This window comes from Eriocheir sinensis, chromosome 9, assembly GCF_024679095.1.
Source record: "Eriocheir sinensis breed Jianghai 21 chromosome 9, ASM2467909v1, whole genome shotgun sequence".
NCBI lineage: Eukaryota > Metazoa > Arthropoda > Malacostraca > Decapoda > Varunidae > Eriocheir > Eriocheir sinensis.
Window position 1 is genome coordinate 18972893 of NC_066517.1, and position 18855 is coordinate 18991747.

At 42.8% G+C, this 18855-nt stretch overlaps 2 protein-coding genes across 6 annotated transcripts in view; both read right to left on the bottom strand.

The window, feature by feature from the left end:
* LOC126996076 (uncharacterized) overlaps positions 1 to 7904 on the bottom strand; it is an 18899-nt gene extending 10995 nt beyond the window's left edge. Inside the window, exons 1-3 of one of the 2 annotated variants that reach the window (XR_007750912.1) lie at positions 5655 to 7904; positions 5160 to 5409; positions 4298 to 4814 (exon numbers count right to left, since the gene is read on the bottom strand). Coding sequence is in view for 1 of the 2 variants with exons in the window: in XM_050856165.1 (XP_050712122.1) it covers positions 4108 to 4814; positions 5160 to 5409; positions 5655 to 5744 (1047 nt within the window). In the remaining variant the exon portion in view is untranslated. Of the gene's footprint in view, positions 1 to 1566; positions 4815 to 5159; positions 5410 to 5654 lie in introns of those variants that run through there. The other variant, XM_050856165.1, reaches the window with a different exon arrangement.
* A 627-nt stretch (positions 7905 to 8531) lies between these two features.
* Positions 8532 to 17892, bottom strand: LOC126996079 (phenoloxidase-activating factor 3-like). Of its 4 annotated transcripts, XM_050856167.1 has the most exons (8): positions 17794 to 17883; positions 16848 to 17039; positions 16040 to 16149; positions 15792 to 15895; positions 14337 to 14583; positions 13509 to 13614; positions 12978 to 13138; positions 11267 to 12759 (listed from the first exon to the last, which is right to left on the bottom strand). In XM_050856167.1, exons 1-8 carry the CDS (start codon positions 17849 to 17851, stop codon positions 12586 to 12588), a joined length of 1152 nt encoding a protein of 383 aa, XP_050712124.1. In that variant the 5' UTR covers positions 17852 to 17883; the 3' UTR covers positions 11267 to 12585. The 4 variants fall into 4 exon arrangements, with proteins under 4 accessions (XP_050712125.1, XP_050712124.1, XP_050712126.1 ...); XM_050856168.1 differs by lacking the exons at positions 11267 to 12759; positions 12978 to 13138; positions 13509 to 13614 and adding an exon at positions 8532 to 8879 and having other exon boundaries at positions 17794 to 17892; XM_050856169.1 differs by lacking the exons at positions 14337 to 14583; positions 15792 to 15895 and having other exon boundaries at positions 17794 to 17889.
* Between the last annotated feature and the right edge of the window lie 963 nt (positions 17893 to 18855).

Genomic DNA, 18855 nt, shown 5'->3' on the forward strand with positions numbered 1-18855 from the left:
AAGACCCTGAATCATCATCCTCTGAACTGATTCTAGCAAGTTGATGTCCATTCTGTAGGATGGGCACCAAAACTGGACAGCATAATTCAAGAGTGGCCTAGCTAACCACAAGTAGAGTCGGAGGATGACCTCTGCACTTTTGTTGGTTATCGTCCTGTTAATAAAGCTTAATACCCTGTTAGCCTTATTCCTCGCACTAATACATTGCTTCCTTAGTTTTAGGTCAGAGTTCACTAACACTCCCAAATCCCTTTCACACTCTGTCCTGTCTATCGCTGTGGAGTCTAAACTATACCCGTGTAATGGGTTGCGTGTTCCTACACTTATAACGCTACACTCGCTGATGTTAAAATTCATCTGCCATTTCTCTGACCAAGTTGACAGTTTGTTGAGATACTCCTGCAGTGATTATAGCATCCTCCCCTGTCCCAATTTGGTGTCATCCGCAAATTTACCTGTGTTGCTTATTATGTCCTCTCTATTAGTTAACAATAGAATTGTTAGTAGAAGAGTAGAATTAAAAAGCCAGACTACCCATTTAACTGTTAATAAGTACTACGTAATACCCCGGTTTTTTTTTAATCTGGCGCTATAGTATCCTCGCAAACCTAATATTCACAACAACCCTGGCGCGTTTTATTTCTTGTATATATTTATCTTTTTATATTATTTATCTTTCAGGGTAAACAATAAAGCTTCAAAGGTGCATTGGGGCCTTCTCCAATCATACCTACAAGTCCATATATGTGTTGTTTTTTTCGCGCTATTAATTTCTGATTGTATTTGACAACTATTTATGATTTAGGCTTTTTCAGGGTAGTCGTCTATCGTTACAGTACTCCTCTAGTATCTTTTTGTTATTACTTCTCTTCCTTGAGGTTTATTACTTCTCATATCCAGACCTATTTTATAATTTTTTCTTTCCTTTTTCAGTGCTGACTTTAAAGTTTTCGTCGCTCCGGGTCAGTCATCTTAACCATGCGTCTCACGGTGGTGGTGCTGGCGGTGCTGGTGCTGGTCCTGGCCACCTCCTCCTCCACCCTCGCCAGGAGTGAGTTATGAGAGTCACTTATTCGCTGTTTCCCTCACTAACTTGTCCATCAGAGGAACATTAGCTAAGGGAAATTAAAGGGGGGTCATGTCTTTTTGTGTGTGTGTGTATGTGCGTGTGTAATTTATTTTTTTCCCGAGGTATTGTCCTCCTAGTTTGGTTTTCCAGGGTATTAGTTCATGACCAGCTATTCTTTTTCTAAATATTGATGATCATGCGCTCTATTTTTTTATTTTTTTTATTTTTTTTAAGTGAAGCAAGTAATGGTCTTGTTCTTGATCTTGCCTGAGTTTTGGTTAATGATTTTATTTTTAAACCCAAACCCCACTAAAAAGTAACACCCCGACTTCCCAGCACCTCCAAACTGCACGTTACCTTTACCTCAGACTCCAATAAAAGTAACACCCCGTTTCCCCACCACCTCCAGGCATCTGCAGACGGGGATGCACAAAGGAGTACAGACCTATCTGCGGGAGCGACTGGAGGACCTACAATAACCCCTGCCTGTTCCGATATGCCCAGTGCCGCAACCCTGGCCTATCCTTCGTAAAGGCTGGGCCGTGCGCCTAAAAGATAGATAGGCGCCAGACAGAGAGGTACTGAACCCATGTTGACTCCTGCTTCTAAGACTCAAGGTTGAATTGACTTGTGAATCTCACTTTACGTTAATTAATGTGGGAAATAAAAGAGAAATGTGAGCATTATGCATATTGTTTATTAAAGATGTATTGGTTACTTGACGACAAAAAATAAATAGATCCCGGCTTTTACGATGGTTTTGATTCATAAATTCCATGGTAGAAAAAACAGCGAGATTTTTCTTTTGGCTATCAAGCATTATTCACACACACACACACACACACACACACACACACACACACACACACACACACACACACACACACACTATATTTGAAGAAAAAACCCGCTTATCATGAATCACAACCGCTCCCTCTGACATCCCTCTGCGTGACGCCTTCCACACTCCCTCCTCAGTCCACACGATCGTAAAACAACCATAAAGAAAACATGAACAACGATGCAAAAAAAAAAAAAAAAAGGTACGTGACAAAAAATATCCCGTCCACCCGAAGGCCACACACAAATAGATCGAAAATATATAGTTGGTTTTAAAGGTAGATGACAAATTTACAGATAGATAGACAGATAGATAAATTGACAGATCGATCGATAGATAGATAGATAGATAGATTGACAGATAGACAGATAGACAGATTGACAGGTACAGACAGATATAGAATTGAATGAAATGCTAATATAATGCATCAACTGTCCACACTCTATCCTTATACATTTGTGATTATGGCACGAGCGACACCCTGAACTCACGTTTTCGGAGACCCCGAGCTGCCGCGGTCATGCTGCCCTCAGTCGTTGTTTACCGCCATCCCGGCCGGAGTCTAAATGAGGGATATTAGAACAGCAGTTGAGTCGTCTGGCGTTGTTTTGTGTTGGGTGGAGAGTTGCGCGGCTGTGACGTTATCACTCGTGCAGGCTTACATTGATTGACTGAGTGATGGTTTATTGTTGCAAAAGCACAGAACAAAGGAGAAGGGAGGAGCAAGCCATCCCGGTGGCCGGTAATAAAGTGACAGGATAAAAAGTCACAAAGAAAGTCACAATTTTGTTTAGGAAAAAAGTCACAGGAAAAAAAGTCAATTTTGGCTTGGAAAGAAAGTTAGGCAATCAAACAAAAAAACATTTAAGTCATTCGCCAGACTGAAGGATGGTAGTGACCAACGAGGTTGAAGAATTTACTATTCCACCCTTCGCATATGTTGTTGTTACGGGCATTGTTGTTCATGGTGGCGTCATGCACATTCCATATGTGAAGGGCAAACAGATGGAATGTGACGCATTCTCAGAGACATCATGGCATCACTGGATATGGCAACTGCCTGCTGCAGCACTCGAAAGTAGCCATGAACATAAGTACAATCAAAGTACATGAGCAACTCCTCGGCTTCAAGTGGGTCTTGTGGAATGACAGTTCTGAGGTATACCTTCATCAATGTCCTCTAGGGGCAAAAAAGCTAGAGCATCAATCATGCCACAAAACAAACGAAACTCAGCATTGGTATTATACTGTGTTTCCAAACCCAGTTCCTGGATCTTACGTCAAGTGGACTGCGTAAGATGATAGAAACAACCTTTGCCCTCTACGTCGCGGCCAAACACTGCAAGAACAACTCTCAGTAGCTACATCATCTTCAAAGTCAGTCGCCACGGTTTGCACATTAATACAACAGTTTAGGTCTGCACACTCATCACTATAGCCTGGAAGAGTTCTTCGTAGGTGGCACGAGTCTTGTTTGGATGAAGGGTGTACGCTGAAGTAATTGTTGTATTACCGAAAGGCACACGGATGTCATAAATTTGTTTGAAAATTTTTGGAGCTTTAGAAAAGTTGCCATTCATATATAAAGCGAAAAAAGTGCTAACATTGCCCTGTTTCTTTTATTTTCTGTGACTTTTTTTTCTTGTAACTTTTTTACCTATGGCTTTTTCCGTTACTTTTTTACCTGGATTCGCCATCCCATCCCCCAGGCAATACATAATGGGATTTGCAAAAATGCAAGAAACATGTGTACAATATTCACATCACTATGCAGTGGAGCAAATTATAAGATCCGAAATGTGATAATATACAACAAGAACACAAAGGAAGAATGTTTATGAACCGGAATGCCTCACTTCCCCGAATGAGACGTGTCAGGGAGGGACAGGAAGAGACTCGGTGTGACAAGCAAGCTGCCAGTCACAGTCAAGGCTTGGGTGTGCCGTCACGGCGAGACGACCAAAGCGTTGCACATCGGGACTGAGTTTGTTATTTGAAAGTCAATGGAAATAATGGAAAATGCCAAACGAAAAGCATCAGACACTGTTACATTCCTGAGGGTTTCCAAAACGATACTGTTGTTTATCGGGCACACACACACACACACACACACACACACACACACACACACACAGGGCATGCAACGAAACAAACACCAGCGCGATTCATGCACTTAAACGGAACATTAACGGAGCACTCACTGACCTCCCTGACCTTTACCAGTCGTCGTGACCTCCGGCTCTTCCTCCGTCGGGTTCATGATCACGAGTTCCCACCCGTCCTTTGACCTCAGCTTGTCCAGGGACGGGTCGCCTTCCTTCACAAAGATATAATCCAGGAAATGGCCCACCAGAGTGAACCCGAGACTCTTCATGTAGCCCACGAACCTTGCTCCTGTCCTTGACCCGATAATCTCCACCACCACCGCCCTCACGTTCACCTCGTCCCAAGGAATGGTCTTCAGGATCTCCATCTCGCTTCCTTGGGTGTCCAGGGAGAGGAAGTCTATCGTACTAACGTTAAGAGCTCGGAGATAACTGACCAGAGGGAAGCAGCTGACTACCGAATAAGACTTATCAGCAGCATTGACGTAATTACTAATACTTGGGCTGTTTAGCGAGAATCCAATTTCGTATGAGGATCCCTTCATGTACCACGGCCGCGCCCGGTAGCCCGCGGGCAGCGTGAGGGAGACGTGCACCGAGGCCTTGGTGACGCCCGTGTGGGAGAGGCAGGTGTTGGAGGTCCAGGCCTTGCGGTGCTTCGTCACGAGCCGCGAGTAACTCACGGGGTCAGGCTCGACGAGCAGCCCCGTCCAGCCCAGCTCCCGCTCCAGCCACAGCGAGTTGGACAGCATCTGGCCGTCCAGCGCCCCCGCCTCCACGAAGAAGCCGCCTCTCTGCCCTGGAACAAGATGATGAAATAACACTGAAAACACCTACTTTCACCTAACCTGAGCTCCTCACTCCCTGTAATAAACATAATGTCAGGGAGCTGGACCGCGCCTGGCCGTCCAGCGCCCCGCCTCCACGAAGCCGCCGCCTCGCTGCCTTGGAACAAGGGAAGAGAAGTAACACTGAAGACACATGCTTTTAGTTAACCTGAGCTCCCTCGCTGCCTGCAAACATACCGTCAGGGAGTTGGACAGCGTCTGGCCGCCCAGCGCCCCGCCCCCATGCAGCCGTCACCTCGCTTCCTTGGAAGAAGGTCTCAAGATAACTCTGAACTGACCTGTTTACTCGATCTCACCTTCGAAGAGCCGAGTCACGTAGTGGTGCACGAAGGTCCAGGTGTCCCCGTTGGCAGCGGACAGGTAGGCGGGACTCTCGTTAAGGTTGTAGGGCAGCACGGAGGGCGCCTGGAGCCAGTGCCGTTGCAGCAGATCTACGGCGCGGGCGTCATCTCCAGGCAGGCCCTCCACCACCTCCAGTCCTCCGCCTCCTCCTCCTGTGGCCCCGGCTGTCTCTTCTTCCCTCCGTGTCTCCAAACTCCACGTCGCCTGCAAGAGAGTCGCGGCACTAATATCACCTCCAGACTAATATCACCCTTCCTCCATCCCTCTTCCTCCTCTTGTTCTTCCTCCCTCTCCGCCTCTCCTCTTTCTTTTCGCCATATCCACAGCCACCATCATCACCACCATTACCATTATTACCACCACAATTATTATCATCATCATTTACCATTACGAACCACTACCACCACCACCTCCACCATCACCACCACAGCCACCCCTCCCCCACTCACCATCATCACCATCAGCAGAGCAGCGGTCACAGGCAACAGCAAACGGGAGGAACCTTTAAAGAACTTCTTCCTTGGCAACACTTTCAACATGGTTTTCAATTGTGTTCTATTTGTTTTCTCATTTATCCGAGTGTCCGTCTTTCCTTTTTTTTACTCCTTTCCTTCCCCTTTACGGCAACAGGCGGGTGGTTGGATTGGCTGAGGGATTAGTTATGCAAAGTTTTCCCTTTTATCTCTTCTTATCTTCTCTTCAGTTTTCTTTCTCTTCTATTTTTACATGGAGGAGGATTGATCTGTTTCATTTCTTACATTTTTTTTTTTTTATCTGGTTACTTTACCTTCTTGTCTGCTTTCCTTTCCCTTTCCTTCTAACACAGCGAGAGGATGGTTTGCTCACACTATACTTTCGGGTATAAGTGAAGGAAAAATAAGGAAAATTTATGATTGGCTCGAATCCCTTGTATCTAGAATAATTAGGTAACGTTAGCTTCCCTTACTTCCTATAATATGTAAAGCAGCGCATTTCTTTCTGATTTCTATATTTGTTTTATCACGTTTTTTTTTCTTTTTCCTACTATGGTCAGTGTCTTCCTTTCCTATTTGTATATTTTTGGGGTATTTTTCTATCTTGTTTTTTTGTTTTGTTTTTACCTTATTGCTTAGTGTTCAGTGTCTTCCTTCGTTATTTATGTATTTTGGGATACTCTTCTCTCTCGTTTTCTTTCTTCTTTCTAAATGTGTTCAGTGTCTTCCTTTGTTATTTATGTATTTTGGGATATTCTTCTTTCTTGTTTTCTTTCTTCTTCCTAAATGTGTTCAGTGTCTTCCTTCCTGGGTATTTTTTTTACTTCACCGACTCTTTCTTTTCCTCTTTTTCCTCTTTCTTTACCTGTGTTGTTTTCTTCAGTTATATTTTGAGGTGAAAATCTATACGCAGTTACGGTCTCGGTGTTTTTCTCCTTCCTCTTATCTCACCGACTCTTATTTTCCTCCATTGTCTTTTTTTTCTTTTTGTGTGTGTGTGTAAATCTCTACGCGGTTAAGATTTCAGTATATTCCTTCTTCCTCTCACTTCACCGATTCTTATTTTCCTCCATTGTCTTTTTGCGTGTGTGTGTGTGAAAATCTCTACGCAGTTAAGATTTCAGTATATTCCTTCTTCCTCTTACTTTACCGATTCTTATTTTCCTCCGACCTATTTTTTTCGTTGTGAGAATCTATACACAGTCACGGGTTCGGGGTTTTCCTTCTTCCTGCGTCACCACGTATGAGAGCTCGCCGAGGAACGTGTGGTGTTGGGCGCCAGTAGGGAAAGACCCGTCCGTAAATACAATACATCCACTTTTTCCTGCTGTATAAATATTTAAATGCGCGTATTTCCCTAACCACCTCCCTCCTTTCTTCAAGCTCTGTCTGTCTCTCCGTGTCTGTCTGTCTGTCTGTCTGTCTGTCTGTCTGTGTGTATCTCTGTCTGTGTTTATGTGTCTGTGTCTGTGTATATCTGTGTGTGTGTGTGTGTGTGTGTGTGTGTGTGTGTGTGCATCTGTTTGTGTGTATCTGTCTCGGTCTGTGTGTATCTGTGTGTGTCTGTGTGTCTGTGTGTGTCTGTGTTTATCTGTGTATGTGTATATATGTCTGTCTGTGTGTATCTGTCTGTCTCTGTGTATGTGTGTGTCTGTGTGTATCTGTCTATGTGTCTGTGTGTGTCTGTGTTTATCTGTGTCTGTATCTCTGTGTGTCTGTGTGTCTGTGTATCTGTGTATGTGTTTGTCTGTGTCTGTCTGTGTGTGTCTGTGTGTATCTGTGTGTGTGTGTGTGTATATATAGAGAGAGATTTTATTTACTTCCTCTTCTCTTGATATTCTCACACACGTACTCAGACGAAGGGTGCGTGGAGACATGATCGAGGTTTATAAATGGATGAAGGGCTTTAATAAGGGAGACATTCATAAGGTCTTGTTGGTAAGAGAACCGGGTAGGACACGAAGTAACGGGTTTAAACTGGGTAAATTCAGATTCAACAGGGACATAGGGAAAAATTGGTTTACTAACAGGGTGGTGGATGAGTGGAATAGGCTTAGCAGTCATGTGGTGACTGCCAATACAATTGTCACATTCAAAAATAGACTAGATAAATTCATGGACAGCGATATTAGGTGGGGTTAGATACACGGGAGCTTAGGGTCAAAGGAGCTGCCTCGTACAGGCCTACCGGACTCTTGTAGACTCCTGCGTTCTTATGTTCTTATGTTCTTATATATATATATATATATATATATATATATATATATATATATATATATATATATATATATATATATATATATATATATATATGTGTGTGTGTGTGTGTGTGTGTGTATCTGTGCATAGACCCCACCCCTCTTGCTCAAGGGGGGACGGTGACCATTCCTACTCAGCTGAAAAAAAACGGCCTGATCGGGGTTCGAACCTCTGTCTGTCATGCCACGAAGCCTGGCAGCGCAGCGCTTTAACCGACTGACCTATCGAAGCATGTCTGAGTATGTGTGTGAGAATATCTAGAGGAGGTAAATAAAATCTCTCTCTCTCTCTCTCTCTCTCTCTCTCTCTCTCTCTCTCTCTCTCTCTCTCTCTCTGACCTCTTTTATACATATCAAGCGATTTAGTTGCAACCAGTTAGGTATAGTTTTAGAATCTTATCACTAACCAAGGTTGGGAAACGAGTATTTCACCCCAAACTCAGCCCTGTGGCTGAGTGGATAGCGTGACGGCGCCGCGTTCAGGACGACGCGGGTTCCCGCCCCATCCGGTGACACAAAGCTGGGATTTTTCAACCACCGCCGAGTGGCTTAAAACTTCCCACATGCAATCCAGAAGACCACCTATCAACCCGGACTCTAGATTCTAGGATTAAATATGAGCTCCGCGGGGGCAGCATGAGCCAATGCAAGATGGCGCCACTATTAACACTTGCCTGCGCCACAACTGGCTGGGCCATACCATCAGACCCCTCCAATCAAGCCTACCGGCGCCACAGGCGAAGACGTAAAAAAAAAAAGAAAAAAAAATAGTTAACCAACTGTCTAACGGTCTCTCTACCTGTCCTTCTGTCGCCCCAAAGTGCAGGTCAAGCTCACCGAATTGCGTATAGCCCCATCCTATCACGGTGAGTTCATGTCCTACCAAGTCCTGCGAGGGGTCGGTAGGCAAGCAGGCTGGCAGGACCCGCTCCGTCAAGTTTGCCTGTTAGAGAGAGAAAAATATGTAAGTAGACAGCTATAGAGAGTTAGAGAGTTCAAGTTTATGTGATTAGTCTGATAGAACTGAATTAGTTATGAAAGGAGCAAAGAGAGAGTTAGAGGTTAAGAGAGTTATAGTGTTGAAGTATAGATAGGTAGTTAGTTGGAATTGAATTAGTGACGCTTGCTTCAAGGAGGCACATTTCTATCGATAAAGGAAAAGAAAAGAGTTAGAGTTAGAGATTTTAAGTTTAGTTAGGTAAAATTAGTTAGTTGGAATTGAATTAGTGAAGCTTGCTTAGGAGGTACATTTCTATTATTAAAGGAAGAGAAAAGAGTTACAGAGTTAGAGATTTGAAGTTTAGCTAGCTAGTTACACAGGATTGAATAAGTGACGTCTTTAGGAGGTATATTAATATCAGTGAATGGAGCATCAAAGGAGTTAAAGAACTAGAGAGTTGAAATTTTGTTCGTCAGTCACTCATGGTTGAATACGTGGCGCTTTTGAGACGTACCTAACTATCGTTGGATGATAAAGAGATTAATGTGTCGAAAACATCCCGTCTCACTAAATAATGTGTATGTCACCGTTTCCTGTGGCTCTTGAGCAACCCTTCGAGACCATGAAGAAAGTGTAGATAGAGTGTAGTAAAGTAGTAGTAGTAGAAGTAGTAGTAGTAGTAGTAGTAGTAGTAGTAGAAGTAATCGCAGTAGTATCAGTAGTAGTAGTAGTAGTAGTAGAAGTAATCGAAGTAGTATCAGTAGTAGTAGTAGTAGTAGTAGTAGAAGTAATCGAAGTAGTATCAGTAGTAGTAGTAGTAGTAGTAGAAGTAATCGCAGTAGTATCAGTAGTAGTAGTAGTAGTAGTAGTAGTAGTAGTAGAAGTAATCAAAGTAGTATCAGTAGTAGTAGTAGTAGTATAGTAACACCAATACTCACAATTTTCTGCAACTAGATTCGGTTTCCTGCAACACACGATAATGTCCGAGGGGTGCTGGTTGCATAGCTGGACCTGCCCCCCCCCCATCACCACGCCCCCCTCCTTCAGGCACGTCCCCACCTCCTGGCAACTCCCCCGCACCCCGCCACCCATGCTGAAGCCAGGACTCCCCCACCGCCCCCACCCCCTCCTTGACTGCGAGAGGCGTGGGTGAAGGATGGGGGAGGGATGGGGGGATATGCAAGATAGTGGAATTGCGCACACACACACACACACACACACACACACACACACAGAGAGTCCGTACATTAAACCATATTACTGCATTATGCTTCTAATAAATAAAAATTCCACGTAATCCTAGTCCTTTTAAGGCAGTACAGGATGCTTACTTTCCAGTTCCAGAGCAGGACACAGACAAGGCTTCTACTGCTGCATATTTAGCGAAGTGTTTAGTGAAGACGATAAAGAAAACTACGCCACATACTTTCCTCGGAGACAGCTTAGGCGAATCAGACACCATAGAAATATTATCAGTATGTGTGTGTGTATGAATACAAAGATAAGCACATACTTTGATTTAACTCTATGATGTCTCGTGAATCATTTATAAATAAAAACAAAATCCGGATAGGCTACTCTTTCGCCCACTACCCTCGCGCGAGGCACAAAGACAGTCCCTCTGCTAAGTTTGTACCCCATATTTGCTGATGTTAGGTGCGCTTATTGGAGTCTGATACGTTTAAGAATATGAACTTCAGAGTTATCATAGTTTGTCTTATTCTTTGTCGTGAATATTGGCTTCTTCCTTCTCTTCATCCTATAAGTTCTTCTCGACAGCCTCCTTTTCTTTATCCTTCTCTTATTCGTCTCGTTCTTCCTCTTCTTCCTGTTCCTCCTCCTCCTTCTCCTCCTCCTCCTCCTCCTCATCATTTTTTTATTATGCCCTCCTACAGTGTTCTCCTTCACTTCCTCCTCTAAGTTCTTCTCGACAACCTCTTTTTCTTTATCTTCCTTTTACTCGTCTCGTTCTTCCTCTTCTTCCTGTTCCTCCTCCTCCTTCTCCTCCTCCTCATCACCATTTTTTTAATTATACCCTCGTCTGCAGTGTTCTCCTCCACTTTCTTCTCAGCCACACATTGGTCAACATACAGACAGCTTTGCCTTGTCGTAGCTTGATATACTGAAGTGAAGAGTAAAGGCATCTCTCTCTCTCTCTCTCTCTCTCTCTCTCTCTCTCTCTCTCTCTCTCTCTCTCTCTCTCTCTCTCTCTCTCTCTCAACAGAATAAAAATGTCCAAATGAATTATAGTCTACGGATATATAAACATAAAGAAATACCTAAACATTCCTAATTGAAAAAAAAACACTGATTGGTTTGCACATGACGCGTAACCAGATGAAACAAACAGACAAACAGACAAACAAGGAAACAAACAAACAAACAACATAAAAGAAAATAGTACTTTTTTCTTATCATTCTCACAATCCTCGGCAAAAGTACAGAGGAGAAAATATTGATAATGGCACTTTTTTTAATCTCCATATCAAGTGTTATAAAAAATACATTAGCACTTTATTTAGCTAATGATATTGGCACTTTCTTTTAGCTAATTTCCATAAAATATAATAAAAAATACATTAACACTTTTTTGTAATCTCCATATCAAGCATAACAAAAATATGACACTGGCACGTTTTTTCAGCCAATCTCCATCAAGTACATTAAAAAAATTGTTTATGATAATGACACTGTCTTTTTTAATCACTGTCTTAAGTACAAAGAAATATATCACATGTAGCTCACTCATTGGCGGACAGAGAGCACTTCAGGTAGACACTCTAGACACGTTTTGATCCCAGGAGAACAGAACATAAAAGAAGAGAAAGGGATGATGCAAAACAGAGAAGTATAGGAAGCCATCAAAACTGAGTACAAATATCATCGAGGGAACTCCGTTTGGGTCTACGGTCCAAGTATCGGGCCCCTTTACGATTATTTCCCAAGGCCACAGAGAAGTTAATAGGGTTTTCATGGATGATTTTCCCGTTGAAGATGCAGAAGTCGTATAAAACTATCACTGGGATCACAACACAGTCCATGAAAATCCCAGTAACTTCTAATAAAGGCTCCTCAAATAGGCGAACTGTGGCGCCAATATTTTTTAAAAATACGGTTTTATATCCCACAACACACTTAACATTTGTCTTTCCATTCCGCTCTGAGTCAGGTGTTTCTCTTCCCTTGGACAGGATCACAGGTTTCTTCTCACCTGGAGTGTTCCTTAATTAATGTCAGGTAGACCTTTCATCTCATTCTCGTCACAGTTACACGTTCTATTACTATTAGTATTTTAGCTGTTGTCACTTATTTTTTTAATGAACTCAGGTTAATTAACAGATTGTGAATATTGCCTAACCTGTGATTTGGCCCACGAAAAGGAAACAGACTAAAGGAAAAGTAGAGAAAAAGAAATATAATGTGACAAAATCTACCTGACGAAACTTGACAGACGCAGGTTAACTCATAGTCTCTGGGCGCTGTGTAACCTGTGATTTGCCCCACGAAAATGAGACAACCAAAAGAAAAGTAAAGTTATAAAAAAACAATGTGACAAGTGAAAAAAATCTGCCTGGCAAACCCTGACAAACGCAGGTTAATTGATAGTCTCCGGGCGCTGTTCAACTCACGAGAAAGAGACAACCAAAGGAAAAGTAAAGAACAAAGGGGAAAAAAATCTACCTGACGAAACTTCGCAAACACAGGTTAATTAATAGTCTCCGGGCGCTATATGACCTGTGATCCAGTCGAGGTAGGAGGAGACGCGAGTGTAGACCCCCAGCTCGCCACAGCCACGCCCGAAGCTCACAATCCCCTCCACAGTATGTTCGCAGCGACTACCACCCCGCTCCTTCTGGTCTATGATGGGCCCGCCGCTGTCGCCCTGAAGAAGAGGAGGTTGGGAGTGTGGAGGAAGAGAGAAGTAAGTTATGCTGAGTGGTATTTTCAATTGATGGTATACAAAAGAAGAGTAAAACTACCAGAAGGGTAAAAAAAAAATACCCCTGGAAAGGCCCACAACTTCTACAAAAGCCTTGTCAAATGTATGTGCCTGGGTGTCGAGATGTTTAATAATACGCTAATACCCTGCAGGAGTCTTACCTTGCAGGAGTCTCGCCCAGTCTTCCCCGCGCATAGCTGGTCCTTCAGGATGCCCTTCGGAGTATCACGCCCTAGATAGTCCGGATACTTGAACTGGCACTCTAGCTGATCCACCACTGGCACATTTACCTTCTGCAGGATCCTCGACAGCACGCGGTGGCCTGCAGGATACCGGGAGGAGGATAATGTTAAGGGTAGAATAGCTTGGCCGGAGTAGCAGAAATGTAGGAGAGGGTTGTAATGCGGGAAGGAAGGAATCGGGTAATGGATGGCCTCTCTCTCTCTCTCTCTCTCTCTCTCTCTCTCTCTCTCTCTCTCTCTCTCTGTGTGTGTCTCTAACCTCTAAATTTATACATAGCAAGCGATTTAGTTGCAACCAATTTAGTAAAGTTTTCTAATCTTATCAGTAACCAAGGTAAGGAGACGAGTATTTCTCTCCCCGAACTCAGCCCTGTTCTTGTAACTAACTAACCAACTGTAACTGTCTATCTAACTGTCCTTCTGTCGCCCCAAAGTGCAGGTCAAGCTCACCGAATTGCGTATGGCCCCATCCTATCACGGTGAGTTCATGTCCTACCAAGTCCTGCGAGGGGTCGGTAGGCAGGCAGGCTGGCAGGACCCGCTCCGTCAAGTTTGCCTGTTAGAGAGAGAAAAAAAATATGTAGGTAGACAGTTATAGAGAGTTAGAGAGTCCAAGTTTATGTGATTAGTCTGATAGAACTGAATTAGTTATGAAAGGAGCAAAGAGAGAGTTAGAGGTTAAGAGAGTTATAGTGTTGAAGTTTAGGTAGGTAGTTAGATGGAATTGAATTAGTGACGCTTGCATCTAGGAGGCACATTTCTATCGTTAGAGGAAAAGAAAAGAGTTAGAGTTAGAGATTTTAAGTTTAGTTAGGTAAAATTAGTTAGTTGGAATTGAATTAGTGACGCTTGCTTCTGGGAGGTACATTTCTATGGATAATGGAAAAGAAAAGAGTTACAGTTAGAAATTTTAAGTTTAGTTAGTTAGGTAAAATTGAATAAGTGAAGAGATATATAACTATCAGTGAAAGGAGTATAAAAGGAGTTAGATCCCGTCCTACGAAAGAATATATAACGGATTTCAGGAGGCTCTTGAACAGCCCCTCGAGTGAAGAAAGGGATAAGGGCTGTTTTAATAAAATCGCCTCTACCTGTCATACTTGTTTACATCAAGCTCAAAAATGCCAAAACGTCAAACATATAATCAAAATAGTAAAATATATAATAAACAATAGTATTCCCATAGCAGCTAAATTACATAGCAAAATAAGACAAGGAGGGAGCGAAAGAAAACCATTTTGAAGGGTAGACTATACTCAAACCTATCAAGACCCTTACCTTAGTGCTAAGTTTGAGTAGCGCAATGTCGTAGTATTTTAGCAACAGATCGTACTCAGGGTGGTTTATAATCCCTTCCACGAATATATTTTGCTCGAGGGGCGAGAGGGAGGCTGTGTCGGCAGCGAGCTCGTCAGCGTAACGGACAGATGAAGGAATAGGGCCTTTGACCACTGGTATTAGCTCGCCGGACCTATCGTGATTCCGGTTGTACTCCCCAAGTCTCACCCAGTACTCGACGTTGTCCCTGAAGTTGGGGATAGGAGAGTTAAGTATTGGTGAACGGGGAGAGACATGTATAAACGTGATGAGAGGAAAGGAAAGGGGGGAGCAACAAGAAGAGAGGAGTAAACAAGGATAGGATAGAGAGAGAACAAAAGAAAATGGGGAAGCAATGAGTAGAAAGGAGTCATCAAGGATAGGGTGATGAGAAGAAAGGAAAGGAAAGGGAGAAGCAATTAACGGAAAGGAGTAAGGAAGGATAGGGTGGAGAGAGAGCAGAGGGAAGGAAGACAGAAGGAACAAGAGAATACAGTGAATGAAACGTGAAGAGTGTAAAAGGAAAATAAATGAAACTGGGTAAATAATTAAATAAATAAATAGATAGAGGGAGAGAAAGAAAGATAGATAGATAGAGAGAGACATGCATACATACATACCAACATACATTCATACATACATACATACATACATAAATACAAACAAGCCATAATAATTCATTGATATATATATATATATATATATATATATATATATATATATATATATATATATATATATTGGAGGTAAAAGTTAAACGAAGTAAGTTTGTAAGCACCTTAAACAAAAATCGCGAAACGTTCTCGTATATGGCGTTCAGTGTTCATGCAGAAGGTAACAAATTTGACGAGGAGGCTATAGAGGAAACGCCTTAATCAATATAGTTGATGCCGTATTCTCAGACGCTTTTGGCTCTCTAAAGACACCAAAGGAGATTCGTCGGGGTTTAATGAGTGTTGCCACGTCCATAGTGCAGAAAAAGCCTTGTTAAACTATAACTGGACTCACATAACTATACCCATGGCAATACTAAGGGCCATAATTTTAAACCTTTCAAGACCCAAGAACACAACTTTGACAACGCTTTCACGGGTAGTTTGAGCATTTCCAGGGGTAATACTTTGACCTTGGTGGTAGCGTAACAAAGCTTCTGTAACATGAACTTGGAAATAACATTAATCACAACGCTATTAATATCCTTTTCGGTCTTTGGAAATAGCTGATGTGAGAGGCGGGAGCGTCTGAAAATACCGGCCTAACAACCTATACGAAATCCTTACCAAGTGTGGGTGTGCGAGCCACGAAATGTTTGAGAATATGGGGCCTGGTGTAGAGAAGAAACCCTAACCGAAGAGTATAGACTGGACTCTAACCAAGACTTTTGAACGGCAGAACTGAGCTTTAGGAGACACTAACTCTTTAAGACAGTGAGCAGCGGTGAGCACATAGTAGGGTGTCAGCAGGGTCCCGCCGCACAACCACACGATGGGCAAGTTACCCCTACGTACACCCAAGAGAGCCTGGAAGTAGTAGTAGCAGCAGTAGTATTAATAGACGTAGTAGTAGTAGTAGTAGTAGTAATATCACCAAAAGCAGCACGTAACCTGATTATGTGCCGTCACTTAACATATGGAGCAGATGTACGATAATTGCCTCGAACTTACGACATGCGGATACTCCCCCGGGTCGGCGTTCACCCCCCCGACGATGAGGTTGGTCTTGTCAATGCAATGCCCGGCGGGACTCCTCCAGTGCTGGGCCCACGCTGCGCACACTAAGGGAAGGGCGGCGAGGAAACAGTAAAGGGATAGGGTCAGGGGTGAGGACATCATGATAAAAGGGAGGTGGGGATACAAGAGTGTTGACTTTCCCAAAAACGTGGTTAAGGGTAAATTCAATCATGTATAGTGGTTGCTTTCAGGACTTAAAATTTTTGCTTGGGTTGATATGTGATAATAATAATGGTTTGATAGAAGAAGAAGAAGAAGAAGAAGAGGAGGAGCAAAAAGAAGAAAACAGAATGATACCGTAAAATTAAAAAAAAAAAAACATGAAAGAGAAAAAGAAGAATATATTTGAACAGAGAGAACTAAAAGAGTACACCAGATAATAATTTAAATGAAACTACAAACATGAAGCCATTATTTGCATTAGAATTGTTTATAGTAGTAGTAGTAGTAGTAGTAGTAGTAGTAGTAGTAGTGGTGGTGGTAGTAGTAGTAATAGTAGAGTAGTAGTAGTAGTAGTAGTAGAAGTAATAGAAGAAGAAGAAGAAGTAGCAGTAGTAGTAGTAGCAGTAGTAGTAGTAGTAGTAGTAGTAGTAGTAGTAGTAGTAGTAGTAGTAGTAGTAGTTATCGAAGCAGTAGCAGTAGTAGTAGAAGTAATAGTAACATGGGTGGAGGTATCATTTATGTAGAAGGAATAGTAGTACTACTATAGTAGTAGGGGTAGTATAGTAACACCAATACTCACAATTTTCTGCAACTAGATGCGGTTTCCTGCAACACACGATAATGTCCGAGGGGGTTGGGCTGCATAGCTGGACCTGCTCCCCCATAACCACCACGCCCCCCTCCTTCAGGCACGCCCCCACCTCCTGGCACCGCCCCCGCACCCCGCTACCCATGCTGCAGGCCTCCCCAACCGCCCCCACCCCCTCCTTGGCTGCGAGAGGCGTGGGTGAAGGATGGGGGAGGGATGGGGTGAGATGCAAGATAGTGGAGGTAAGAAGGAGAGGAAGGAATACAGGAGAAGATAGGTTACAAAATAGTGGAGATAAGAAGGAAAGGAGTTCAAAAGGAAGAATGTGAAAATTTGTAAGATGCGAAGAAAGTTAAGAGAGAGAGAGAGAGAGAGAGAGAGAGAGAGAGAGAGAGAGAGAGAGAGAGAGAGAGATTAATACAATGGCCTTAATTATTATATTATCTGTTTATTATATATTCCACACAATAATTTTCATTTTCTGTATGGTCAGAAAATGGGCAAAAGAGTTAAAAGGCGAGTTTTATTGAACACACACACACACACACACACACACACACACACACACACACACGCACACACACACACGCGAGAAAGACAACACCACCACGTAGGAAAACTACATGACAATACGTAAAAAAATATTTGGGCACTTTATTGGATTTACGTAAAAAATATTTGGGCACGTTAATAAAAGGGGTGACGATATTATTTTTTTTTCGTTCACTTCTACCAATCAATCATCAATCCAATAACCTCAATAAACTCACACAAACCCCCGCCCACTTCTGCAATATGCTTTTATATTTGTTTGTTTGCAGCAATAAAACGAGCCAACCCAGAAATCTTGCTACCAAACCACGCCTCTTTGCAGACATTACGTACACCGAGCCACAGGAAGTGTACAGGTGAGCCAACAGGTGCACAGGTGACTTACTGATGCCCTGTGCAGTGTGGGGAAGGAGGAACAGCACCGGTAGTAGCACAGTCAGCATCCTCGTCCGTATAGATGTTGTTGGTCACTGACAGGAAGGAAGACGTCACTCTCTGTTACAAGATTATCGTACTCGGAGAAAGGCATCCATCGGTTTCTGCCTAAAAGCTATCATACCCCACCCCCCTCCCGTCCCCAACTGACAATATTTAACTAAACTCGTCATCTAAAACTTAATTATCAGTATGCTCTTAACGAGTGGAAAGGCTAAATCAACATTAATTAAGCTGTTTTGACTGCCGCATTTCGGAATCGTTATCGTACATATGGAAAATCCCGAATCCTTGGCACTCTCGTACTTTCTTTGACTGCTCTCGTGCGTCTTGGCAACAAAATGTGTAAACTTTTATCTTTTTATTTCATTTCCAGTTTTTTCATCTTTGTTTTAGTGAGGGTGTGTTTATTTTCATGTTAGTGAATATTATTTTTGGTTATATAAACTCTGTCATTATATCTGTTATCTTACATGCTGCTTTGTGTTTTTATTCACTTTTTTGTAGTTTGTGTGTGTGAATAGGGGTTCTTATATATGTCACAGAGCATTGCGAAAGCACCACTTACCCATGGAGTTAAAAAGTCCTAGTAACAGAGTGATAATCGTACGTTTGGAAGGTCCTATCCTGACGAGTATCCTAGAGTGACGAGGATACCAGATGGCTGTTCCTGAGCATCCTATTCTCTTGGAAACAACACACTTCCCATGCTTATCCCACTGCTGACAATACCTAAGGATTCTAATATACCCACCCCTAACACTAGTTCATCGTGCTGGTAATCAAATAAAGAGAATGAAGGAAAAGGATGGAGATAACTGAAGAAGAGATATACGGCAATGATACACTTTTCCTCCTATCAGGGATTTCCCAAGGCTCGCGTCCTTCGTTATTCCCCGGACTCAAAAAAAGAACCTGTCACCTTGCTCTCTTTGTATTTTGCTTTCTGCGCGGAAATTACAGCGAATGTGTGTATGTGTGTGTGTGGGGGGGGGGGGGGTTCCACAGTGTG

What these genes read in the sequence shown, in the direction of transcription:
- LOC126996079 (XM_050856167.1), bottom strand. Translation starts at nt 17,851, where the DNA reads ATGCTGACTGTGCTACTACCGGTGCTGTTCCTCCTTCCCCACACTGCA. An exon ending in CCACACTGCACAGGGCATCA is followed by an intron (nt 17,040 to 17,793) that starts GTAAGTCACCTG and finishes CGCCTCTCGCAG; the next exon opens with CCAAGGAGGGGGTGGGGGCG. An exon ending in CGGGGGAGTATCCGCATGTC is followed by an intron (nt 15,896 to 16,039) that starts GTAAGTTCGAGG and finishes TACTACTTCCAG; the next exon opens with GCTCTCTTGGGTGTACGTAG.